The sequence below is a fragment of the Electrophorus electricus genome, chromosome 4, assembly GCF_013358815.1.
Source record: "Electrophorus electricus isolate fEleEle1 chromosome 4, fEleEle1.pri, whole genome shotgun sequence".
NCBI lineage: Eukaryota > Metazoa > Chordata > Actinopteri > Gymnotiformes > Gymnotidae > Electrophorus > Electrophorus electricus.
In genome coordinates this window covers 27269486-27297291 of record NC_049538.1, presented here as the reverse complement: position 1 = coordinate 27297291, position 27806 = coordinate 27269486, and the positions used below count along the sequence as shown (strand labels likewise).

General features: G+C 42.9%; 1 protein-coding gene across 1 annotated transcript; it reads right to left on the bottom strand.

Moving 5' to 3' along the window:
- Nucleotides 1-162: 162 nt before the first annotated feature.
- Nucleotides 163-27376, bottom strand: ranbp10 (RAN binding protein 10). The gene is made up of 15 exons (XM_027004003.2): nt 27006-27376; nt 21424-21535; nt 20814-20866; nt 17295-17462; nt 17118-17140; nt 16603-16787; nt 14530-14642; nt 11957-12065; nt 6946-7094; nt 5218-5410; nt 4794-4933; nt 3762-3907; nt 3322-3433; nt 3084-3225; nt 163-2819 (listed from the first exon to the last, which is right to left on the bottom strand). The coding sequence occupies exons 1-14, from the start codon at nt 27202-27204 to the stop codon at nt 3095-3097; spliced, it is 1833 nt and encodes a 610-aa protein (XP_026859804.2). The 5' UTR covers nt 27205-27376; the 3' UTR covers nt 163-2819; nt 3084-3094.
- Between the last annotated feature and the right edge of the window lie 430 nt (nt 27377-27806).

The window sequence follows — 27806 nt, the reverse complement described above, 5'->3', positions numbered from 1 at the left end:
ATCAAACAAGTTTGACTCTGTTAAGAGTTACATGTCTGCATGCAGCAGGGGAACACCACTTCATATCTTCGATTCATCTATAAGTAAATCATTTAAATGTAGCATGTCAAGTGAACATAAACGGGTGAACATAAGTGGGTTTACCCTTTGTTTTCCTTTTTCTTTAAACTAAGTTGTTGGGGGGTTTTTTTGGCTTTAAGCTGCCATTGGTTACAAAGGTGAAATATGGGTATATTTTAGACTCTGAGGAGTATATGTGCAATGTCTGGGCCATTTCCTCCAAATACCCTGGTCATACTGGTCAGCTTGGTGAACTGGTTGAACTGGTCAGAAACACCTGGCTTCTCTACAGCTTTTACAGGCACCATTTACTGCTGCGACAAACAGGCTTGTTCAACAATGTGAATGTGGTCTACCTGAAAAGACAACGCAACACATTCAACACGGGTGCAAGAAGAGGGATGCAACAATCTCAACATGGCCAGCAGTGAAGTAAATGGCTAAGCTACATTCATTGACACAGCGGAGTGTCACCCATTGCTTGACCGGGTGAAATCCAGGCTCGGAGGGAAAATTCCAACACCTTTCTCAAAAATGTTTTCTGCGCATTTCACTGTGCTTTTAAAAAGATTGTGTTTTGGAGGATAAAAACGTCCTGTGGCTTCCACAGGGCACTGATCTGCATCCAGAGGCTTTGTACAACTGCCAGCGAAGTATTCATATTGTAAAATATGCACTGGAAGCCTTGAGTATAAAATATATTTACTTATTAACTTATTATTTACCTATAAGCTTGAGAACTAGCTAATGATCTAGCTGTACTTGCTTCAGTAACTCGTGTTAGTATGCCCGAGAGGGGGCGTGAGGTCATCTGCAAAGCTCGGACTCGGACGGCATGCTGCACATATTCACTGACATACAGCCAATATACGTATCTAATGCACTTCCATGAATTAATCATTTAAAGATTAAGACTACACACAACATTCCAACATTCTGCTGCTGGGAAGGTATGTAGCGCCCATCTATGTGTATCCTGATCTTTATCAGGTCTCGGAGAGGAAAGAAAAGCATGACTGCTGGAGAATCTACCCTGCAGCATTAGAAAGAGCCAGTGAAAACGTAGCCACCTCCCTCTGGATAAACTACAGAACCTATTTCTGTATTTACAAGAACACGCATATTAAAAACTGTCGACACTGAAATGTGCAGAACGCTTTGAGTAAAATGCTGGAATTTTGAAAAAAAAAAAAAAAAAAAAAAAAAAAAAAAAAAAAAAGACAGATGTGAGAGATTTCTTCCAAAAACAAACCAAGAGGACACCAAAGAGAAACTTGAAAAGGAAAAAGGAAGAAGAAATGGACTGCAGGAACATGTCAGTGTTGTGTGTGGAGTCCGAGCTTACGGTGGCGAAACGTCATGGACAGGTGATCAGAGAGGGGGGGGGGGGGGATGGGCTGTATAGAAAAAGAGGGAGGAAAAGGTTGGGGCACAGGAGAGCAGAAGAAAAGTAGAGGAAAAACAGTAGGAGCATGCGAGGGAAAAGACGGAATAGAACGGAAGCATGGACATCACCCGCTGAGCAGCATCTCCAACAGTGTGTTAATCAGTCCAGCAACTACAAATGCAGAATCAACAGAAGTTGTCTCCGTTCTGTCCACTCTTTAAGGGGTAAACCCTACCATAAATGTCATCACGGTGGACACAAACATGTGCAAAAAGTCAGTTTCCAAGCCCCAACGGCGCAGTCAAAATGAATCAAATTATTAACCTCGCTTTCCTTTGACACAAAAATGAATGCTTTTTATTCAGTATAACCACACACCATCTGACACCCACAAGTTAAATTTTGATATACCTAAAATCCCCCCCAAATTAAATATAAAAAAACGAAAACAACCCCCCCCCCAAAAAAAACCCAACAAACAAACAAACAAACAAACAAATAAACCTGGGAGTTTCATAATGTCTGCATGATACCCTATAAAGATTGCCATTCAAATAGAAGCCTTTTGTAGCTTTTGGTAAGCCTTTTGTCTGTCCAGTACGAAACAGACTCAGCGAGTTTGACCCAGAAGCCAGGGCTGCACTGCCGTGTGGTTCGCATTCAATACGACTGGTGCTGGCACCTGAGCTGAGCTACTAACGGCAGCTCCAACGGGAGATGTGCGGGAACACTTACTTTTATTCCAATCCGAGGGAGGAAGAAAATATAATGTATAAACTGTTGGAAAGGGGATATCAAAACTCCCCCACCACAACAGGATGAAGGTCTGCCTAAAGCCTACAAACCATAACTTGGTGGTACAGTAACCAATAGAATTTCAGTTATAAGAGTGAGGGCTTAGTGTATACCTAAGTAAAGTCAATACCTCATCCAGCCGTGTTCCCAAGCTAAAATGACACGTATCGGAAAATACCTGAGTTCTGGATAAGGGAGACGTGCTACTTCTTATGGTTTCAGGAAGGGTTTTGTACTCTGTATACTGTGAAATGGTGTGTGTTTAGAATACTGTGCACTGCATCCACCCATAAAACCAAAAAAGAGGGAAATCTGGTTCTTTTCAAGAGGACCACAACAAACCGACAAAAAAAAGAAACTAAAACAAAAACGACTAGATAAACGGAATAATAATTAATTATTTTTAAATAGTGTCACACAATCTGTATTTGATAATACTAAATTAAAAAGAAGCCTCTCTTCTCATGTTTCTAGTCATTCCTCATCTGGACTGCCCATGGCAAGCGGCAAGCAGCACACTAATTCAACAGAGCATGTTCCTTATGGCAACTGTCTTCTTAACCGTCCTGAACATCACCTGAGGAGACATGCACACAGGCGATCACAGTTCAGCTGTATACGTTATTCAGTTCAGCAGTATTTGCAAAAGTGTCTAATTGGAAATGATTATAAACACTATTAGTCGGCAGCAGTCAAGCTATCCAAAGTTACTGAATCTAGATGAGTGTTTATACATCAGCTGTGCAATTAAAGTGCTTCTGAATTTGTATGAGGAGGAATACACACGCACACACACACCTGTGGGGGGGGGGGGGGGGTATAGGTGCCTGGATTCCCTCACCTGGACTGGGGCTAGTGCAAAAAGTTGTCTACTGTGGCGAAGGAGCAGGAGCCGGATCGCACCCGTGCCATGAGCTGCACACACTCGGTGGCCTGGCCCAGAGCCAGCATGAGTGGAGGCTGCTTGGGAAGGTTCTGAGACTCTGCAGGACAGCCAGAGAAGAGGGCTCGCAATAAGTATAGACACTACAGAGGTAGGGGTGGGTGGGTGTGTGTTAGATGCCTGGACAGAAGGCTACCCAAGATGGCACTGTTGAGGGCAGAGCAGACAGCCTCTCTCTGTGTGGGGTCCAGCTGTTGGCCAACTGGGCAGTTCCATGGGTCCGAATATGCTAGGAGACTGAACGCATCCTACACACACACACACACACACACACACACAGCAGAGAACACTAAAAACACCTAACCCGTGTGTAACCCAGCTAACTGACTCTGTCCACAGAAACACATCATAGCAAAAGTCATAACTAAGTCTCGTCAGACACACAGGATGACATCATCACAGCAAACTGGTCACAAGTCTAAGCTATAATATTCATGTCAGTGGACCAAAGCGTCACACACTTTTATAACCTACAGAGACTTTCACAGTATTTTGTGAAAAGTGCTACACATGACCCCGCACAAGCATTTCTCAGCACACGGAGTCCGAGTTTCATCCCTTGTCTTTTTGCCATACCTGCAGCATTTTCTTGTGTGTGTTGTTCTTGCCATATTGCCGCGAGAGCTGCTCACTGAGGGCCTGGAGTTCGCGACCGAACTGGATCATGCGCTCCGTGGCAGCCTGGTTACCCCCGCACAGTTGCCGTGACACACAGCCGTCCTCTGGCGGAAGCAGCACACGGGACAGGGATGGTTGTCCCTTTCAGACTTTGTTCATGCGGAAAACGTCTCCACACTACACGCGGTCACAAAACGTGCTCTAAAGTCCGTGGGGGGTGGTGCATTTTAAATAAGGCCAGACCTCCTCTGCAAGTCAAGCCCACAGGACAACATAGCACCCTGCACTTCAATACATACAACAACAGGCACTCAAATATGAAAAACAAACAGTCCAATGTTTAATCAGCAAAAAAAAAAAAAAAGCCTTCATCCTGAATTTTAAGAGCTACAGATGCAGCAAGATAAACTCATTAGCCTTGACAGACGAAGAAGAACAGCTGAGAATAGAGGAAGGGCTTAGTGTGCCAAACGCAGCAGTAAAGCGTTCTTTTTCTCTGATCACTTGGTTTAGACACTGGCTCTGGGTTTTTGACTGGATTATACTTTATCTTTTTGATTTGGGGATTGCAGTAGCAGGCTGAAGTACTGGTGTAACCTGTGTTTTCTAACTGCTATGTTCAGCACCCCAAAGGTTCAGCTTTTTCCCTCCAATCCAAACACAGTGGCACCATGTCGGCTTGAAAACAGACAGCAGCAAGGATGCTTGGAAAGCTCCAAACTCCCAGCCACTTTAACAGACTGCTCTGTTTCTCAGTAACCTTGGAAACAAACATTAAATGAAAGATCTTAGTTTAGTAGCACTCAGGGGGAGTCAGATAATAGTGGGGGACCTGGCCATCTCATCCAGAGGACAGACAGAGGGCTGGATGAAGCAAAAGACGTGCGCCAATACTAGCTGGAATTATTATGGAGCTTTTCACAGATTACTCTGAAATGAATTACTGTAGCAAATTAATTAGTGAGTAATTAGTGTTTGTTGTGTGCGTACCTGCTACTCCGTTGCCCACACTGTTTTCGTCCCCTTGCAGCATCTCTTGGTGTTTGTAGGTGCCGTTCATGACGCGGGTGGACGAGTTCTCTGCCACGCCGTTAGTGTAGTGCTCCGCCTCAATCTCCATCTCACTGTCACTGTGTGCACGCGCGCGCACACACATACCCATCGTACACAGGCACAGGCAGAGAAAGAACAAAGGAAAAAAACTCACTGGCGCTTATACGGTGAAACACAAATACACAATCCGGACTGCACACCAAAAAAAATGTATGAACACAGACGTGCATCTAGAGGTTTATAGTGTGCGCTCTCCATCACATACATATTGGACAAGCCTTTACTGAAGCACATTTATGCGTGCACACACCCACACTCACACCAGCCACACTCACACACAGCCACACTCACACCCACATACCTAGTTTCCTGGTTGCTAGTGGCATTGTGGGGCTGGGACTTGGTGGAGTCAGTGGAGTTGGACTCGGAGTAGTTGACCGAGGAGGGTGAGGATGAAGGGGAGGAGGAGGCGGAGCCAGCTCCGGGATATTTACTGTGGCTCTTGGGTTTGTTAGAAGGGGTGACTCCATTACTGCATGCGGGACTGTCTGCCCCTAGCCACAATGGACACACACAGTCAGACAGGGTCCCAGCGCACTCCTCAACTCGACAGGCACGAGTCAGCTAAACCTGGCACGTGCTATGAAGATCTGCACAAGAGTCGGCTAAACAGTGCGCATGCTATGGAGCTCTGTACGAGAGAAAACTAAACTGGGGCCATGCCATGAAGATCTGTTCAAGGGTCAGCTAAACTGGGCACATGCCATGAAGATCTGCACAAAGTTATTCATGCATATATAGTTAATTTTACTGCTAGATGCAAGACAAGTGCACAGCACATATTACACTGTGTTCCAAATTACTGTGCACATGCCACTTGTTTGGTTTTTCTAAAGAGTCGGTGCATTTAAGGGTGTTTCTTACCTCAACAATTATAATGAGGATTTTATTACTCATAGGTACTGATAATGACAAGAACTTTAAGGATATTTTGAAAGAATACAAAATACATCCCAAATAAGTGACATGGAATGCAGTTTGAAAACCTTCAATTGATCCTAATAAACATAATAAAACAAAAAACAGAAACCTGATGTATAAGCTGCATGTGTGTTTCAAAAGATGCACAATTAAAAAAAGCAAAAACAAATTTACAGACCAAGTTGCATATTAATATTTGAGCCCTTGTTTGACATGACCAACAACTCTCACGTCCACCGAGCGTCTAATTTAATTACTTTCTTTTGGAAAGGCACGATTCTTCTTATACCATTGCAGAAAATGGTTGGTTAGGAAGTCTACCCATTTTTCAGAGGTAATTTTTGTATCCCTAGGGCCCATATAGGGATATAAAATTCCCAATGTTATAGCCCAAATCAGACACCTCCTTGTTTACATCTTAACAGAACACGGTGGCCAGTCACCAACCGTCCAGGACTGCAGCTGTCTGCACCAGCAAATGCATCATAGCATTCATCAGTCTGAAAATGACTGAAAATTGTGTATTTGTGCATTTCAGAGCCCACTGCAAACGCTTCTCTATGTGAGCTTCGGTTAGGGGTAACTGAACTCTAGCCTCTGGAGGAGCCTGTAATCTATTTGACAGAAACTTTCCTTAATAAGTCTTCATCTGACCATATTCATCTGTGCTCTGAATCACTCACTGTTCTTTTCATAGTTCAGTGATCTCTTTGCAGATTTCATGATATAACAAATGTTTTCATAACATTTGCAAGGCACTGCGCTATTTCAAGCTCTATCTCTACTGTAAGCTCTTTCCTTCTCCCCAAACTGCATGAGAACTGTGACGTTCTTAATAAAGTAGAACAATCTTTTAAGTAGGTTTCCCTTTCATTAAGATTACCTGCCAAATTAATTAACAAGCCTGAGATTAATTCCAGTTATCTAAAAAGACATTAGTCTTTGAAAAAATAACTGATTTCCTTGGGAAAAAATATGACTTAGATCCTACTGATATGTTACTTGCACAATAATTTGGAACACAGTGTCCAGTTTGTGTGAATGTGAGCGCACACGTGTGTGTGTGTGTGTGTGTGTGTGTGTGTGTGTGTGTGTGTGTGTGTGTCACCTGTGCTGTGGAGGTGGGGGTTGGGAAGCCCATGCCGGGGGCTTTGGCTGGGGGATCCGGGGTAACTGTCCTGGAGTTTGGGGGAGCGGACGCTAAAGCATCGTACCTCGCTGTCCGTACCATTCACCATCTCCACAAACTGCCGACACCTGTGGAGAGAATGTTTACTGACATATACAACTGTGTGTGTCTGTGAGAGACATTAACTAAGCCATTGAAGCAAGCCATTAAAACGACCATCCACTTTTCGGCAATCCATTATACCACCTAACTGACATATAGCTGCACACCCCTTTAAACTGCCTGACAGCCATTTCTCTCAGTCACTGAATGATACTGTAATGCTAGAGGAAAATCACTCCCACTGTCTATAACAGTGCAGACATCAATAACCTTTAGTCTGCCAAACAGGTGAAATGGCAAAAACATTCAGGTTGCTTAGTTTCATTGCACACCGACTTCATTTTAATTCTAGGCAGGCAGAAAAACAACCTTTTATGCAGTGTGCTCAGGGTTTATTCAGTACTGCGTTTTATAATCACCATGGATGAATAAGCCCAGTTAAGCAGCTAAATCAACAAGAGTGGCTGAAGAGGTGCATAGCAAATGAGGCCCAACTGCCATCCCAGCATGTGGGAAATGCAGTTTGAGACAGGTTATAGTTAAATCAAGCAACACCATCACCTGAGCAACAAGATGAAGGTATAGAATCCCAGCTATCCATTACACTTGTAGTTGTATATAGTGTCTACTCTGCGGTCAGCTCTACACTCTGGCCCATACGGCATACATTCATGACAATGATTCCTGGCAAATTAGGTGCGATACCTGATATCTGCAACAAAGGTGAAACCACCTAGCAAGTGCCACAGCACAAGTCTGATGCAACATGCTCTCTTCCATAGTGAAATCTCTATTTTTCAAACAGTTGAAAACACAGAGTTGTGGTCAGGATGGTTGCAGTAAACACTGAGGCAACAGACGTGGGTGAAAGGGAGTTTAGCTGTCAGTCAAAACCAGACAACCCCCCCGCCCCAAGAAAAAGAAAAAAAAACTAAACAAAACACACACAAAAAGCAAAATGCTAGTTGAACACTGTGTAGCCCCCAGGGGTGAAACCATCTGGTATTTCGGTCCAGTCCATTATATAAATGTGGAAAGCCTTTAACCTCACATGTTACATAACTGATCCAGGAAGTTTCAACTTTTAGAGTCAGTCAATCATTCAGGTCTACATGCATAGAGTCAAATGGTGAATGTGAAGAGTTTCGATAGGATAAATGAAATACATTTTATCTGAGCATCTTTCACTCAGTCATGCTACTTCATTGCTTAATTCAATCCACACACGAGCTTAAACAGAATATATTCCAGCATTTTCCAACCTCTAATTTTGTTAATTCTAATGAATTAATTAGTTAATTCTAAGGAGCTTCACCTCACTACACTCATCTTTTCTTTTCAAGGACACACACCTACCCCTTCCTGAGCTGTTAATTTGAAGGCCATATATAAAAACAAACCATTCAATGTATATTCTCATTCTCAGTACAACAGAACCATGACAGTGGATCCAACTAGAGCAGAAACAGAACAGTACTGGAAAAGCAAATGGGAGAATGAAGCATCATGTAACATCGGTGCCCATTTATCTAATCAGCGAGTATCTCAATCTCCCAGAGCAGGATTCATTCAGCATTACCATAGTGGATGTCCAACAGCGAGTCACAATCCTGTCAAACTGAGCAGCCCCAGGCTCTAAAATGATCCATTCTTACTGGTTAAATAAACTAACAGCTATGCATAGCTGACTAGCAGAACCAGCTGATAAAAACCAGCTCCCGTAGTACAGGCCTGAATCCTCTCAACCAGATCATCAATATGAGTGGGTACAGATTCAGGAGCAGAACTACCATTGGCCACCTTCTGGACATGGAATAACTTCAAGCTGTACCCAGAGACACTAAAGGGACATGGACTTACTGAGCCACCTCCAAACCCAAAAGTAGGAGGTTTTTTTTCCTCCATTCAATCTGAGAATATTTTGATCTTGGTAAGCTTGACCAATCTATCAATGTCATTGTGTTTTACATAAAGATATACATGTCATTAGCAAAAAAATGAAAAGAAACATGAATATTTTGAATATTATTACCTAAACTTTGAATATTATTACCTAAAAGGTAGCATATACCCATGATGGAACCTTGAGGCACCGCACTAGTAAGAGACATAGAGGCAGACATCCCATCATTAAGACACTATAAAATGTCCTATTTGATAAATAGAAATAAAACTATTTTAGTGCATCCCAGCCCATCTTTCCAATACCATGGTCAATGGTATCAAAGACTGTGCTAATGTCCAAAAGAATTAAAATCAAAATCTCAATAGCATCAGTGTGCAGTAAAAAGAACTGTATTACTAGAAAGAGGAAAAACACTTGAATGTTTAGGCAGTAAAACACCACTAGCTCTTAAATCCCTAATCTGGTTTACAAAAATTATTTAAATGTTGGAAGCTGGATTGGTGAAGGAGGCACTATTTATGAGCCAATCAATGGTGGAAAACAAAAATATAGAATTATGCCTCTTAGCAGCAATAAAGTTTTTTAAATAAGCTCCTCTTGCATATCCAACATGTACATTAAAAACAATTAGCAGTTCTTTTAAGTAAAGATAATGAATTTCTATTTATTCCACCTATACTCAGCTTGTCTATGGCTTTTCTTTAACCATTTAACCATGAAGAAGGGCTTGCCAGCAGTATAACCTGGTTCTAAGGGGGGTTCATCTAGAACAGTGGTGTACAAGGCATTAAAACCACTTACAGATACATTCACCTGGTTACACTGTGTCCAGGAATGATTTAACTCAGAAAAAAAGCCTAGTAAAAGTATACAAAGGGTCATCGTTAAAAAAACAGAAGCAAATGATGTCTTTAGATTTGGTGACAGAAGCCTGGAGCTCGTCGTTGGAAATAAATAGTGACACTAGAGAAGAACTGGAAGTGGCCGAAGACCAGAAAACTCCTGACAATGCATGGCTCCAAAAGCCAGAGGCTATATGCCAACCAGAAAGAGGGAAGAAGGGGCCTATAAAGTATAAGATTCACTGTTCAGAGTAAAACATAAAACATCCGTGACTTATGCAAACAAAACAACCACCAAGGATGAGCTGATGAGGGAGTGTCTCAGTCAGATAGGGGATGCAGTCACCATGGAAGCAGAAGAGGTACCATGGCAGCATAAGCTCTCCAAGGAATGTACAAGGACAGATAGCAGAGATACCCAACATAAGACAACCCTACCAATGGCTGGAAAAGGCAGTACTGAAGGACAGCATATAGTTACTAATCATGGCAGCACAAGATCAAGTACTAAGCACTAGGTTGATTGAAGCAGGGATGTACCACACCAAAGGAAAACAAGATTTCAGCTGGTCAAAAGAGCTTCTGAGACAATCCAGCACCCAGTAAGTAGGATGCAAAACACTGGCAAGAAAAACATAGAAAACGAAGTCTACCATATACAGGAAAATATACAAGGCACATGAGCTGGACACTCCAAAGTCCAAATGGGAGGAACCACAGAGAGTGGCAGAGAAAAACAAGGCTAAGATCCTGTGGGACGTCCAGATAGATGGAGAACCAAGTAGTGGAGAACCAACCAGACAATGTGACAGTGCACAAGATGTAGGGGAAAGCAGTGGCAGTAACATTCCCAATTGACAGGGAAAAAAATCCAAAGGAAGGAATATGAAAAGTTGGAAAAATACCAGGGACTGAAAAAAGAAAGAGAGAGAGGAAAACACCAGTGTTAACACCAATGCTGTCGCAGTGGTGATACAGACGCTTCAGCCTGGGGCCCCTGAGCTGGAGGAGGGGCTCCAACAGATCCTAGGAACGACCAGGTCAATCTCAGTCCAGAAGAGGACAATAATAGAACAGTAGGAAATTCTGTGCTGTACCCTCAAATTCCCATGTCACTGGTAGAATTCCATAGTGTGAGGGAAAAGATACCCACTGGAAGGGTAAGACAGGCATATTCTCATGAGTACAGCGTTTACTTATTTTTATTGCATTATGTTAACATTATCGATCACAGCTGGTTTCTTAAGTCCAGCTGGATTCCTAAGTAACACAGTCCCTAAAGTATACCGGCTAAGATGAAACAGGAGGCGGGGGCACCACACGACTGTTCTAGGTATGGCTGACCTAGTACCTGCTGACAATTTGCCCAGCAGGCCTGACTAATCAAATCAGGAACAACACATCCTAAAGCAGTGCTGCCCATTTCACAGAAGCATAAAACAAAAACAGCAGATGTTTATAGTTAAAAATCCTGGCAGCCAAATGGCCTGCTGTTGTTTTTTCTACTGGACCAATAGACCATGTATCTTACTAATAGAATTAAATGCCTCAGGAACTTTTAAAAGCTCTGTGCCAGTGTTCGAGGCTAATTAAAGTGATAAAGTGTTAGTTTTAACAAACAATAAAAGCAAGATATGCAACTAACATCAGGAATAACAGAAAAAGAATTTAAAAAGACACTAACTGGAATAGTTCAGCTGGCTGTTAAAATGGGCTGTGTAAACTGCTTCTACGTTGCTAGTGAGTTCTTCGCTATATATCATCAAGTCAGTACTGCTACTAGTATTTCCACATCTGATTGGCTACTTAAAAATAACAGATGAGAAGTGACCATAAAATACAGCAGTTATCATAATATTTGGAGGGGAGAAAGGCATGAGAGCCCCAGTTTGTGTACTTTCAGTTCCAGCACGTTACCATTACGTGACTTATAATGAAGGGTCTATTCCATTGGCATGGTGCGCTTCCATTATGCCACTGTAATGGAACTCTGTGCAGCAGACACTAAAGAAGCTGTGGCCTTTGCACTATGCTGTCAAGCAGAGCTGAATCAGGAGAGGAAAGAGGAGACCGTCTCAGTTTAGTTAATTCTCCTGCCAGGCATGCTGGTGTGTGAGCTTGTGTGTGTGAAGCCACTCACTTCAACATGAAGAGTAAATTGGGGTTGCGTTCTAAGAGCCCAGGGTACAGCTGCTGTGTGGCATCGATGGCCTCTCCAACACGACCTGCCAAGACCAGCTTCTGTATTCCTGCACAGACACACACACAGACACAGGAGTAAAACACATGCTTGCTGTGGATAAAGGTTGCCAGGTCTGGGCCAAAAGCAGTCTTAAAGCCAATGTAAAATAGCCCCATACCTAGCACCGTCAGAAAAACTCAGTCAGAATGCCTGGAGAAATTACTGAAATAATGCCAATGTTAAAATAGTAGTACAATAATACTACAATAAACAGTAGTAACAACAATAATAGTACAATCTGTCAAAAGTGTTTCTGTGGTTAACAGAGAATAAAGCAAACAAACAACACAACAACAGAAATCAAATATCTCCCCTATAGATCCATGCAAAGACAGGCAATCTATTCAATGGCAAACTTGGCAAATCACTTCAACAGTATTTGTGTGATTACACACCCATCCGTCTTCTCTCTGTAGACATGGGACAGATAATATTGAAACGATGTTTAAGGATGTTGAGAGTGAAGGGGTTTGTGCACTGCGACTGTGATCCAGGGTCATCATGTCTACAGTAAACTAAAGGCAAACTTCTACTAAACTTTGCACACACATAAGTTGCATTTGTAAATATGTTTATATTGGCAACAGACAGCATGTAAATTTAGAACAAGCCTAATGCTACTGTGAACATCAAACAAGACTCTAGTCTAATTGGTGAATAACACTGCAGTGACTGCATTTTGTGTTTATGGTGTTTGAACTGAAAGTCTTTTAGAAAATGAGGACTGATCTAGGATCAGATTTTCTGTTTTCTTTCCAGAACCGAATGATCTAGAAACTGCATTTTTAAAGTTTGGTTCATAGTTCAGATTAAAGCCAGGTTTATACTTGACATGTTACTGGTGTTAGGAGTCAGTAGCTATAAACACAACAGTTCTTCCTCAGTACTGAGTATATCTGTTCAGTACTGTGGGCAGCCATATGTGGTGGATTTTCCATGGGTATGACTTTACACTGCAGTTTCAGAGAATAATGCTAGGACGAAAGTGTTAGTAAATGTGTATACACTGCCTGGCCAAAAAAAAAAGGTCACCACCTGAATTTAACAAAGCAAATAGGTAAGAGCCTCCCATTGCATGGGTGAAATAAATACTGCATGGGTGATTATGTTTCAGCTGGCAACATATTATTTAACCCTAACTGATGCAGTGAGTAGCTTCTCATTGGTTAAACAACCATGTCGAAAGACACATCCTGTGGTCATGGAAAAGATGTTAACTTGTTTCAGGAGGGTCAAATTATTGGCATGCATCAAGCAGAGAAAACATCTAAGGAGATTGCTGAAACTACTAAAATCGGGTTAAGAACTGTCCAATGCATTATTAAAAAGTGGAAGATCAGTGGGGAAACATCATTTTCGAGGAAGGAATGTGGTCAGAAAAAAATCTTGAATGATCGTGATCGGCGATCACTTAAACGTGTGTTGAAATCAAATTGTAGAAAAACAACAGAACTCAGGGATATGTTTAATAGTGAAAGTAAGAGCATTTCCACACGCACAATGCGAAAGGAACTCAAGGGATTGGGACTAAACAGCTGTGTAGCCTTAAGAAAACCACTTGTCAGTGAAGCTAACCGGCAAAAACGGCTTCAATTTGCTAAGGAGAATAAAGATTGGACTCTGGAGCAATGGAAGGAGGTCATGTGGTCTGATGAGTCCAGATTTACCCTGTTACAGAGTGAAGGGCGCATCAGGGTAAGAAGAGAGGCAGCTGAAGTGATGCACCCATCATGCCTAGTGCATACCATACAAGCCTTTGGGGGCAGTGCAATGATCTGGGGTTGCTGTAGTTGGTCAGGTCTAGGTTCAGCAACGTTATGTGCCCAAAGAATGAGGTCAGCTGACTACCTGAATATACTAAACGACCAGGTTATTCCATCACTGGATTTGTTTCTTCCTGGTGGCACGGGCATATTCCAAGATGACGATGCCAGGATTCATCTGACTCAAATTGTGAAAGAGTGGTTCAGGGAGCATGAGACATCCTTTTCACACATGGATTGGCCACCACGAGTCCAGACCTGAACCCCATTGAGAATCTTTGGATGTGCTGGAGAAGACTTGAGCAGTGGTCCAATCTCCCATCATCAATACAAGATCTTGGGAAAAATTAATGCAACTCTGGACAGAAATAAATGTTGCCATTGCGAGAAGCTTGTGGAACAATGCCACAGCAAATGCGTGCCATAATCAAAGCTAAAGGCGGTCCAACGAAATATTAGAGTGCGAGACCTTTTTTTTTTTTTGACCAGGCAGCGTATGTGCTCTAGTCAGATTCACGTGCTATCTGCGCACATATGCAGCAAAAGTACAACTCAGCCTTAACAATCGGGCAGATCAGACAAACATGAACTCTAACACAATTTATTGGCTCATCACTGATATTTCAAGCACCCGACTGTGGGAAAAGATAACAGAGCTGATGAATGGATGATGACCGTGTGTGCATGTGTGTGTACGCAATTCCTCACTCTGTCTGTTCTTTATGGACGTCTGGTCCTCCTGGATCATGGTTCTGTGGCTCGAGCAAAAAGCCATGGCTGTGGCACAGTACCCATGATGCACCAGGTAGCTGGACACCATGCTGAAGAGAGAATCGTACACCATGGCTGTTTATGCCGACGCTAAACTGCAACTTCTTAGGTTGCAAGTTTCTAATAAATGAACTGTTTACAAAGGTGGTTTAACTGTTTACAGAGTGCCAAGACACAAACCCCATTGATTCTAGAAATAATTTGTGCTAGCTTCAATAAAGAAATACCAAGCTCTAGGGTAATAGTCTGTGAAATACTACGGTGACCGCAAATAGGGTTAAGTCGAGTGAGTAGTTACATTGTTGTAAACTTTGATTGCTAGCACTTACCAATTATCAGTTTTGGTATTATCGTAGTATTGTTCAAATATACTTAAATGTTTAATAGGCACTAATATATATTGAATTAATTTCACAAGGGTATTAAAAAGTCTTCACACAACAACTTTTTATTGAAAAAGTTGGCAATATTTCCATCTTTTTGCATGTCTGATATAGATCTCCTAGGAGAAAAACCTTTGAGATTCATTATAGACAACTTCAATTCTGCAGATCTTGGCATCAGTAGGGGAAATATTTTAAGGAATTTGTATGATCATTTAGACTTCATGTGCGCTCTCACTCTGTGTCCTTTAAGACAACTTGTTTTGTACCAGGTGTGTCCCTCTGCCTCTCGTTGTGATATTTATGAGATATACTGCCATAGTCCCTTCTTTTCTTTTCTCTGAAATCTGGATCCTAACATAATCTGGAACCTCTAAATCTATTTCAGTACTGTGTAGTCACTTTGTGTCACTGGGGCTACAATTGACAGTGTCATTGTAAGCATAAATCTTTAAATATAAATAAACAAAATTATAGAAATATGGCAACCACTCAGAGGAGCAATCAAACTATATTTTTGGTTTAGTTTTATACTGCAGTATATCATTAAAACCAGTAACTATCCTGTGCCTAATCTGAACAGAGGATTTTATACGGTAGAGTGTTTATATTCCCCTAATGTGAACGGAGGATTTTATACGGTAGAGTGTTTATATTCCCCTAATGTGAACGGAGGATTTTATACGGTAGAGTGTTTATATTCCCCTAATGTGAACGGAGGATTTTATACGGTAGAGTGTTTATATTCCCCTAATGTGAACGGAGGATTTTATACGGTAGAGTGTTATATTCCCCTAATGTGAACGGAGGATTTTATACGGTAGAGTGTTTATATTCCCCTAATGTGAACGGAGGATTTTATACGGTAGAGTGTTTATATTCCCCTAATGTGAACGGAGGATTTTATACGGTAGAGTGTTTATATTCCCCTAATGTGAACGGAAGATTTTATACGGTAGAGTGTTTATATTCCCCTAATGTGAACGGAGGATTTTTATACGGTAGAGTGTTTATATTCCCCTAATGTGAACGGAAGATTTTATACGGTAGAGTGTTTATATTCCCCTAATGTGAACGGAAGATTTTATACGGTAGAGTGTTTATATTCCCCTAATGTGAACGAAGGATTTTATACGGTAGAGTGTTTATATTCCCCTAATGTGACGGAGGATTTTATACGGTAGAGTGTTTATATTCCCCTAATGTGAACGGAGGATTTTATACGGTAGAGTGTTTATATTCCCCTAATCTGAATAGAGGATTTTATACGGTAGAGTGTTTATATTCCCCTAATGTGAACGGAGGATTTTATATGGTAGAGTGTTTATATTCCCCTAATCTGAACGGAGGATTTTATATGGTAGAGTGTTTATATTCCCCTAATGTGAACGGAGGATTTTATACGGTAGAGTGTTTATATTCCCCTAATGTGAACGGAGGATTTTATACGGTAGAGTGTTTATATTCCCCTAATCTGAATAGAGGATTTTATATGGTAGAGTGTTTATATTCCCCTAATGTGAACGGAGGATTTTATATGGTAGAGTGTTTATATTCCCCCAACGTGAACGGACGATTATATAGGGTAGAGTGTTTATATTGTAGCATTGTGAAAATGGCTGCTCACTTCTGCAGCACTGTCTGCCACTCTCCGAGCCTCTCTCCGATGGGGAAGCGAGCGATCATGCCATGAATCTTCGCCCTCCACTCACTCATGTAGTCCTCTATGTCAAACACAAATGGCTGCTGGCCAAAGTTAGCATCCACAATCTCACCAGGAGTCTGCAGTCCTACTGTGGGATACAAGTTAGGCTGGGGATGGGAAAGGATGAGACGGAGAGAGAGAGAGAGAGAGAGAGAGAGAGAGAGAGAGCGAGAGCGAGACAGACAGACAGACAGACAGACGGAAGAGAGAGAATATAGATACTGGTGGTACCCTTGTGGTTCCTGTTCCAATCTGTTATTGTGCAGGGTATTCATCTAAATGACCTACACTGGCAAAGCATCAAATGAGACACAGGATGCTTTAATCATACACTACAAGCAGAGGGCTCAGGCAAGTAATTTACCACCCTCTTAACCTGGAAAGGCAACACAAGCTTTCCAAAAGAACGACAAGATGTGAGTCAATGGTTCACTTACAGGAAGGTCTGTGAATGCCACACCTGGAACAGAAAAGAGACAGATAAACATCAACTTAGACAAAGCTTTTTGGAGTTCAGCTGGTTTTGGAAAACAGGTTTAACAGGACAAACACAACACTAAAAGCAGACATTTTTCAAAGTACTAACAGAACAGGTCAGATGTTTACTGTATTACCTAAACTATGTCCGTTCTTGGTGTAGAAACATGTGTTGTTGATGAGGTTCACGCAGCAGCCAATCACATCACCCGTTGTGAAGGTCGGGCCGTATGGTTGGCCTGTCCCTGAGGAGCAGAAGGAGTGTCCGTCGTCGCCATGGTAACCATAGGAGTGTTTGTCCCAGCCTGAGAGAGGACAAAAATAATAGCAACAACAAGAGCTCGTATTAAGCTGCTCCTGGACAAGCTCAGCTCAGTGACTCCAGACACAGAACCTTAGCTGCCCAACAAACATGCAACATCTTATCCATCCAGTAGAGGGCGTCAGACTGCAGCAGATCTGCCTGGACCTCAGTGAGTCACTGTGAATCCCCATGGGGCCTGCACATATCGGCCCTAGGTGTCACATATGGCACAGTGTGAACAGTGTGGAGTAAGCACCCAGGCGTTCTACCACTTTAAAATAAAAGATACAAGACATGGAGAAAAGGAGAAAAGTAAAGCAGAGAGGGAATGTAGGTGGCATGTGAGGTGCGAGGTATTAGATTAATCTGCAGAGCAGCCCCTGGCGAGAATACTGCTGCTAAAGACATGTTCAGTGTTCTTACGCACTAATGAAATTGGCAAGTACACCAAAGGATCATAGATAGAGGGGTCAACAGGCCCTAAGATAATTGTGTCCTTATCTACATACACACACAGACACACACTCACATATCATCTCTCCTCCAAAGCAGTGTAAAGTCAAACTTTCAGTGCCATCTTTCAATACTAGTGGCCATACGGCCTGCGCACTCTCTCTCTCTCTCTCTCTCACACACACACACACTCTCTCTCATGCACACACACTCACTCTCTCACACACTCCCACGCACGCACTCTCTCCTACGCACGCAATCTCTCCCACGCACGCACTCTCCCGCACATTCTCCTGCTCTCGCGCGCACTCACGCACGCACACAGACTCACGCACACAAACCCACTCTCACGCACGCACGCACACACTCTCTCTCTCACGCACATTCTCTCTCTCTCACTCTCTCACACACACACATACACACACACACACACACAATTACTAAAACCAGCGAGAACTGAACATGAAAGTATTGGACAAGCCTAGTTAAAGACTGGAACGTTGCCTCAAGCAGCAACAGACAAAAAAGCCAAGCCCACACGAGTACACTTGAACTTCCATCATACTCCCAACACCCTGAATGAAAGAGCAGCAGCCCCAGAAAACGGAAAGCTAACTGGACTCTTGGGCCGTAGCCAGCAGGTGCACACAGCACTAGCTGGGTGGCTCCAGAGCATTTCAAAAGCCTCGGGCACCATGGAAGACCCCAGAGGCAGAGTCGCTGGCTGGGCCACCTGCTTCGACAGAGGACACGGGGCATGTCGTGATTGGCCTGGAATGCCCATATAAGGGAACCCAGTGGGCCAAAAACTGCAACTAGCCTGTTTTGTTTCTTTCTCTCCTTTTCACCCCCTCATTCTCTCACACACACACATTCTCACATTCCTCCACCCTTATCCAGCTCTTGCTCTCTTCATCTTCCCCTAGTTTGTACAGGATCATCATCATCATCATCATTATCATCCAAACAGCTTCATCTCATTAGTAAATTCATACTTAACAAAATTCCGGTCATTCCACCTGAAGGTTTACATAGGTTTCGAATATTGTAAACCAATTGCTACATTTACTTTCCTATAGGCTCACCACCAGTAAATACAAAAATCCACTACTGTATTTAATACAATTCAATCAGGCTGATCTAAGGAATCTAATAAGCCCGAAACATGCTACTTCTACAGTACAAGCATTCCGTTGGACTGGCACATGGATAAGGATATGTCATATGCGTAAAAGAAACTCCAAATAGCCAAAGAGGAGGGTTTTCTCCCTTCCCCTAAGCCATGCCCCTTTACTGAGGTCTTGTTTGGGAATTCAACACATAATGTAAAGTGGACTTTCATAGAGCGGTCTGGTGAAGCATTGTGGGATAAAGCAGGAGGAGTTTCAGGCCATTTTAGCTTCTAATGGTCTTCCCTAAGGCATGTCCAGGCATGCACTTAGCAGTCCTGACGCTCCACGTGAGAGGGCACTTTGTAGAACAAGGTCAGAGAATGCTGCAGTGTCTGGTCTGGGTTAGGTGTAGGCCAGAGAGACAGCTCCCTGGAGCTCCAGGGTGTGCAAATGGTGCCAAGCCACAAACAAATTCTAAACTTTCAAGTTAACAACCTGCATTTGCATGTGAGCAAGTGCAGTATACACAGACTTAAAGTCTCAAACAGGGATTTGTAAAGACATGTTCACCTCAACATACTCCAATACGAATGACCTCACATCTTAATAGTTTGTAAATGCTTTTGCTACCATGATTACAACAGCAATTTAATGACAAGATTCAAAGCTATTGTTCATGTCAACAACTGTAAGTATCATACACATGGTTACACTGCTTATGGACATGAGATATTTGAAGCAGTGATTGCAATCAATGTTTGCAATACAGAACTAATATCAATACAGCAAACAGAGCTAATGACTAAAGAAAAATATATTATTAATATTACAGAAAAATGTTGTATGCACAGTGATACAATGCTTAAAAACCTAGTGACAATCTAACGGAACTTCCTAATCATAAAAAGCAATGTATGCCTACTATTAGCCAGCATTATTTGAACATGTAGCAAATTATTAGTAACTATCAAAACATTAGTTGTGGACTTGGTGATCAAACAAAAGGACAACGGAGCCATTATAATAGCTATGGCAATGTCTCGCACACGTGCATGCGCCTCACTTTACTGTGAAGTTTGACGTAAAATCAGTATTAAAGACAGACCACGTGGACCACGTCTGCTAGCAGCATATGTTGTGAACCACATTACTGCAAATTGCTTTATAGCAGATATGTGAATTAAACTATGCGAAGCAGTGTATCTAAAAAGCACTTTGTTAGCCACTGGCTCCATGCTGACCTAGTAATAAAGCTTATATTCGCTACAGCTACTGCCACGTCCGCTTTTAATAACGGTGACGATTAACAAACATATACATAAAGAAAAAAAGGATTTACTGTTGATTGCCTTCAGAAAAAAAAATACATTTAACATTTATTCGTTTGATAGATGCTTTTGTCCTAACTGACTTATGACAGACTTACTTAGCCGCATAACACCAAGTTTCCAGTGACAAGCGTAGGACGGTTGAAGTGCAAGTGCTGCATATCAGGTGTTAGGCTTAAAAAGGCCGAGTGACAAATAAAATCTGGAAAAAAAAAAAGTGTGACCCTGGAATAACTCAGGTTTATGTCAAAAAGATCCTAGATATGTCAGAGCAGCGCTGCAAGCACTGGTTATACACGCCTTATCTGTGTAAAAGGGGTACTACACAGTTCAAATTCTACCCCGCCTGTCAACCACATATCAGGACACATGTTTACCTAATGACTCCAGTCATGCACACGCCCTCGTCCAACACTTAGACACGCATGGACAAACAGAACCGTCCCCTCACAAACTCACCCGGCAGCCTGTTCATGTTGACCCCCTGGGCAGACAGTCCAATCCCCATGTACCTGTAAACAACAGGGCAGGGGAAGAACAAAGGTTGATGCCATGAGCACCGTGTATCGGGAGGCCAGCGGAGGGCAGTGTGACCTGCACGTACTCCAGCACACCTCGCTGCAACCAGCGCCGTCATTAGGAGGCCGGCCAGTGCTGATACTGATCACGTTCACTGCACTTAGCATAATGACACTAGTTTTACGTATACTCACAACTGGAAACTACGCGAGGCTAGAGAGTACACAGAATGCCCTGCACATCGTTTCCCCACTTTTTCCTTTCGTTCGAGCAATTCCCTCACCGTTTAATCCTCAGCTACCACTTTAAAACACTGATTCGGATTAGCTGGTTACATGGCTCTACGTCTAGAGCATTGTATTCCAGGACAACCGTTGCCACGGTCATGCTGACAGTTGTCATTTGTATTCTCAAAAATGAGTAGGGTAAGCTGATCAAAGCTGCCTGTGACTTTTCACTCAGTTCAAGCCTCATGTTCATCCTCGTCCATCCGTCTACCCAGTTCAGGCCGGGCCAGACCGGGCCACATCTCCAGCACTAAAGCACTCACCCATCTCGGCCCTTGCTGACGATCTTCACCTCAAAGTAGTAGATGCCACAGGCCGCTGGGATAGGGTGGGTGGCTCTCACGGACGCTGCATCTTTGTGGTTCTTCCCGTGGCCTGGAAGCAGACCAGAAAGGAAGAGGATGGTAAGTCAATGGTCCCAGGCTTCTGACACCAGGTCCCTTACGCACAAAATACGTCACATGCAGAGTGAGCGCGGTGATTTGGGGTCAGCTTTCCCTTTCGCCATCATAATATTCATGCGTGTATGGAGAGTAAACACTGAAGCTGGACTTCTACAAAGCTGGATAAGCATAACCTTGTTACTAAATCTGAATGACAACTGTGAGCTGTTTGGTGGGAGGGTGGGGGCGCTTTGGCTAGGAAAGCGCAGTGCCAGTCATGCGGCGATGTGCGAGGAAGCTAAACCCACAGGAGACTGAACCCAGAACTTGGTCCTGGAAATAGGCCGAGGCCAACATCACAACCCAGCAAAGCTCTCCCACAGCGCAGCAGCACAAGCGGAATGGTAAGGAGAACACTCGAAGGCCTTGTTAGTACATTAATCATTTACTCATTTATCATCACCACCTCAACAATTAAGTGAATCACTAAAGGTTATAAACAATACTTTTGATTCAGTACTATGAATATGGTACTAAAATCACATATTTCCTTGTGGAATAATTTACTACAAATTAGTAAAGTACAAATGTCTATGCCAATGGCTAATTTACCTAGTAGCTAATTTAGGTAATAGTTGTCTAGTGCTAATAGCTAATTTACAGTAATTCTGTCATTTCTTAACAATAATGCTGTAAACATTGATGGCAATTCACTGTGTATATGTTGGACATAAGTAGCCAAAGTCAGACTACAAATTTCCTAATAACTAAAATATAATTAAGCCTGAAAGCATTCTCTTAAGCTCAGTAAGCATTTTTGCCATCGCCATCTAGGCTTTAGAGACAACAGAGGAACCATCTCATGAAAATGTTTTCCCATATAAATGGGGCTTTTGGTAGTTACGACTCTAAAGCTGATGTGCTGAGAGTAGAAGAAACTGTAGTCCAAGGCTCCTTAAGGCCCTCTGGAAAACACGGACTTGATCCCTGTGATAAGGCATACAGGGCAGGCCTAGCACACGACACCAGGGCTCTGCTCTCTGACTTGGAGACAGCTGATTAGTCTGTATTGTGTCCGGCTTTTTCAGACCAGCCCAGAGGAGTTAGAACAGTCAGCGTGGGGACGGCTTCTGCTCCTCCCTCCCTCACTCCCTCCCTCCCTCAATCTTACAGCAATTGACACCAGGCATCAGGGCTGTAAAGAATCGGTGTGTGTGTCACTGAAGCCTTTCCTCTTTTGGGTTTGATCTGTGTAGTGTTGGGGTGTGTGAGCAATTTAGGTCAATCTGTACCTGTTCAATTCATTACCTGTGTTTGTTGAGAGTGTGTGTGCGCACCCAAAGAATGTAATTTGACCCCATGTGCCGTTTTGTTAACAGGACACCTTAAGGCCTGTGTGTGTGTGTGTGTGTGTGTGTGTGTGTGTGTGTGTGTGTGTGTGCGCGCGCGCACGTGCATGCACACACTGATACTGGTTTTCTATGCTATACCAGTTAAGACATACAAAATCCTTATAAAAACAATGAATTTTTTAATATCATTACTTACTAGCCATTACAAAATATTGGTTTCTGTAGCGCTATTATGGCATGGGATCTTTTGGGCTATCATGGGAAATCACTGGTACAACTAAGAATGATGATGAACATTTAAAACATTTTATGTAGGCTGGACAATTTTAAGTCACAGAAAGATATCACATCATTTAAATAGGCACAAATACATACATACCCAAACCAATAAACTTATTTGTACTACATTCATTTGCACATCACACAAATTCACACCACTACAAACCAAATGTACCCATGGTTTTCAAAATTCTTGGTAGCATTCATATTTTAATATGAATGCTGTACATAAGCAAGTATATACTACATTGCCCAAGAGCATTATTGTTAGCTATACATTACTATTAACTTAAATTAAATGACTAACAAAGTGGGTGAATATTCATCATCTCTGATTACTGCAGCAATATTAATCACCCCTATTTTTAGTATCTTTAGCCCTACGACCAAGCCATAGCAGTCTTCTGTCATGCTCAGACAAACATCCATAATAAAACATCAAAACACACACACACACACACACACACTATTTATATAACTAACACGAGCAAAGTCAGGCGACCCTGTATGTGCAAATCATCCACTCACTCTCTCCTTCACTCAGACACATAATGCACACATATGCATTCACTTCTGCCCCATCCACTCACACTCTGCTCTATTTATACCACCACCAACACACACACACACACACACACACACACACACACACACACACACACACACACACACACACACACGCGCGCGCGCACACACGACGACCCTGACTGATTCTCTCCTTCCTGTCGTGTCACTCTCTCCCATATACACAGCTTTCAGCCAGTGTAATCGCGGGCCTGTCACTGGTGAACGCACAACACACTGTCAACACTCACGCAGCATGTGATCAGCTGTTTTGCACTAGACCAGCTTTATATTCTGATTTGCAGGCCACTGCTTTTTCCCCCGCTTGGGGAGATGGAATCTGTTAACAGTATGCTTATGCAGGACAGCATAACAATTAATGTAAGCTGGGACCCTATTAAGTCCATACTGCATTCTGAATTTCACTGCTTCTGAAAAGAACCGATCCCAGATACCACCCTACAGGACCATGGCCCACCTGGCTCGCATTATGGCTACAGTAACAGTGTAAAGGAAACCCCACAACAAATGCACCAACAGCACGAAATGAACAAATGAGCCAACACCCCCCCCTCCACACACACACACACACACACACACACACACACACACACACACACACACACACACACACACACACACACACAAGAACAGTCATATAGATCCAGAAGCGGTTGGCAAGCTGCAATCATAAAGCCCATTTCGCATATTTTGCAGGGTTAGCTCAAGGTCTTTCCACGCAAAAACACCCCTGGACACAAGAAAGAAATGCGGCATGGAGATGTCGAGAAGTGAATCCAGGAGTGGCGCTAGCAAACTCAACCTGCCAGATGCGTGCCGAGACACCAGAGGGAAGCTGATAAAACCCACCAATGTCACTGAGCACACAGGACTGGCCCGTTAGGAAGCTCAAGAGGCTATGCATAGGCCAAGGTGCAGTCATCTTACAGGGGGCCACTCACAACCCTATATATGTCCCTCTCTGGCCTATAAAGCTGTCAATCACGCGCATGTCATCCCATGTAGGTTAAAACAGACCAGACATGCTCAGATACAGACACTGTGCCGTTTAAAAAGTCTGTATGAAAAAGGTGGTAGCCTAGATTGTCTTTGCATCATTTGGCTGGAACATTTCGGGGGAAATGCTGTGTATCGAGGACCAGGAACTGACCACCTACAGGGTGCAGGCAGAATGAGCCTCGGCCTACACCCAAAGGCTGCCAGTGAATGACAAGCCATGGACTGGGGTCATCTGGCTAGTCTTTTTTAGATTAACTAGACTTAGGCACCAAGTGAGTCACACAAGATTACCCCAGTAAACCTTCAGATGCCATTAAGCATTGGTCCCCTTTCCTTTACACAAACTGAAAAAAAAAAAAAAAAAAAAAAAAAAAAAGCTAAAAACATAGCAAGTGCAAATGTAGTTTGTTTTGAACATTCTGCTCATCCCAGTTATCCAAAAAGCTGAGACTGCCCTTATCTTGAAAAAGCGGTGACGCGCACAAATTAACTTCAATTTAGCCTTGAGAAACGGAAACTAGCACACTGGCCAAAATAGCACTGAAATCACAAGAGTGAGTGGAGAGCAGCGGGTTAAATCCTATTTGAAGTCTAGTTGCTTTGAATGTGATAGACAGATCAGGATGAACAGCTGATCCAAAAGTGGCTCCTTTTGTCAATAGCAATAAAAGACATTATATAAGTCACAAATAGGGTCCATTATCCGATCCCAGCACGTGGGTGATCCAACACACTATTACACACACTCTTTTCCTCCACAGATAATATTATGAAATCCATATTACAATACACCCAAAAAGCATCTAGACCTTAACAAGATGAACGAGCAAGACTACCTACTGAAACAGCATATTGTAATAGATTAGAACTATCTAACCTGTAACCGTACAATTATTATTTTCTCTGTTCTTACCAAGCAAGACTACATGCCGAGAAAAACTACATAAAACACAAGAAACAAAACAGTACACAATATAGCTAAACAGAATTTTCTGATCTGGCTATTCAGAATTAGTGTCAAGATGCGCTGCATTTTACCGACAGCCCTCATTTTACCGAGATTCGCTCTCGTAACTACTGAACAGGCCTGTGGATGTCTCCGAGAAACATCTCTTGTTAACGTCTGAAACGTGTGCATCTTCGATGCGCTCTGACCCCTTCAAGCGAGATAAACTACTTATGCAGAGCAAGGCCATCGGCTCGCTATATGCAAGCAGGCTGGGCTCATTGTTAAGGTTAGAAAATGAATGGGGCCCGCATATCCAACCGGGATCCAACCAACCTTTGCGTCTCGGTTCCGTTTCATCATAGGGCTCAAGTCCTCAACTGGTTAACAACACAGTACATCTGCATTGAGTAAACCCACCAAGAGGCCTCTGTCATCCAGGGACCTCGGCCAGAAAAGACTGAACAACAATGTAATTCGAAATCATTTGATAGGTCCAGCAATTCACAACTGTAAGGTGACCAAATGTTTACTGCCCAATGTGCACACACGCAGGTTTTACCCAGTGTATGCGTAGGACAATTAATAACTACATATAGCTACAGCCAAGCGAGCTATCTGATTATGTTACGCAAAAATATTAAAGTTTAATCGGATCATTCAGATGATCGACCTTCTCCGACAGCAATCTAGACGAGAACCCTTAGCATCAGCCTTGCTAGCCAGGTTAGCTAGCTAGGTAAATTGTTCAAAAGCACCCAGGAAAAAAAAAACGGAAACCCGATTACAAATCGGCGAATTTGGAAAAATTCCCTTTATTCGCTCTGCACTGTGCTGAATCTGGCTACTTACACGCATTACTCTGCGTATGGCCTGAGCAATTCACTTATAAACGAGGATCATTTTAATGTCAGTAGAACAGCACTTATAATGCCTTATAGAGAATGTTCACGGGACAGCAAGTCATAAAGTAAATATCCGAATAAGGTTATTATGGCCAAGCAAGACTTGGACGGTGGGCGCTGCAGCCCTGGTCTGTCTGAGCTAAGATAGCGGCTCACGCTAACCGGATTCAGAGAGGACTTTGCTGGCTAAATCTGTCAACCATTTGGTCATTCCTCTTTTCCTCCTTTGGAAACAAAGCAGAAAGACGGGAGAGCAAAAGCTCAAACTACATCGGGGAGACTGTATTACACATAACCGCCGCGCACCGCCTTTTTTGGGGGGGGGGGGGATTGTCCGGGCCCGAAAGACAGCAGCTACGCGACGCGTTTTTCCGAGTGGCTCCCACGTCTGTGTACCTTTGTAATGCACACGCAGGTTGTTCTGGGAGAGCCCGATGTAGCTGTATTTATCCTTGGGGCTCCAAGATCGGGGCAAGGGGGTCTCTTCCTCGTTCACGGCCGGGTACAGCCGCCTCAAACGCTCGCTGAGGTCGTGCTCCTGGTAACTTAACGTAGGCTCCCCTGGCAGCAAGCTCCCCGCTCCAAGCTCTGCCATTGTTTTATATTTTGGGTATCTGTTTTTCTTTCGCCAGTTCCTTCCCTGTTGTGTCAATCTGCTTTTTGTCTTAAAAAGGGAGAGCAATAGCTGAGAAGAAACAGCAGTAGCGATATCCCCGGATAACCAGTGCTGTGCTGTGCTGTGCTGTGCTGTCGGAGCTGCAGCTGTGTGTGGGTACTGTAGTTGAAAATATGTCCCTGCGCAATACACACCGACGGCAAAGCGAGGGAGCCTCCAACTACACGACCCATAAATAACTGTACGCGATGCTCCGAAGAGAGGGAGGGACGCAGAGGGTAGTACATGTAGTTTCAGCAATTGTACGTCCAAAGTGCTTCCTCGGCGCTCTGTTTTTGCAGAAACTTTTCAGAAAATTCGAAAAACTATTTCATACACAACGGCTTTTGCTGAGAACACTGCAGTTCTTCATGTAACAAAGAACACACACTGATCCTTATGTGTTTCAGACATGAGTGTGTGTGTGTGTGTGTTATATATATATATATATAATATATATATATATATAATATATATATAATATAATATATATATATATATACACACACACACACACACATAGAGCATCTGGCGCAGATTAG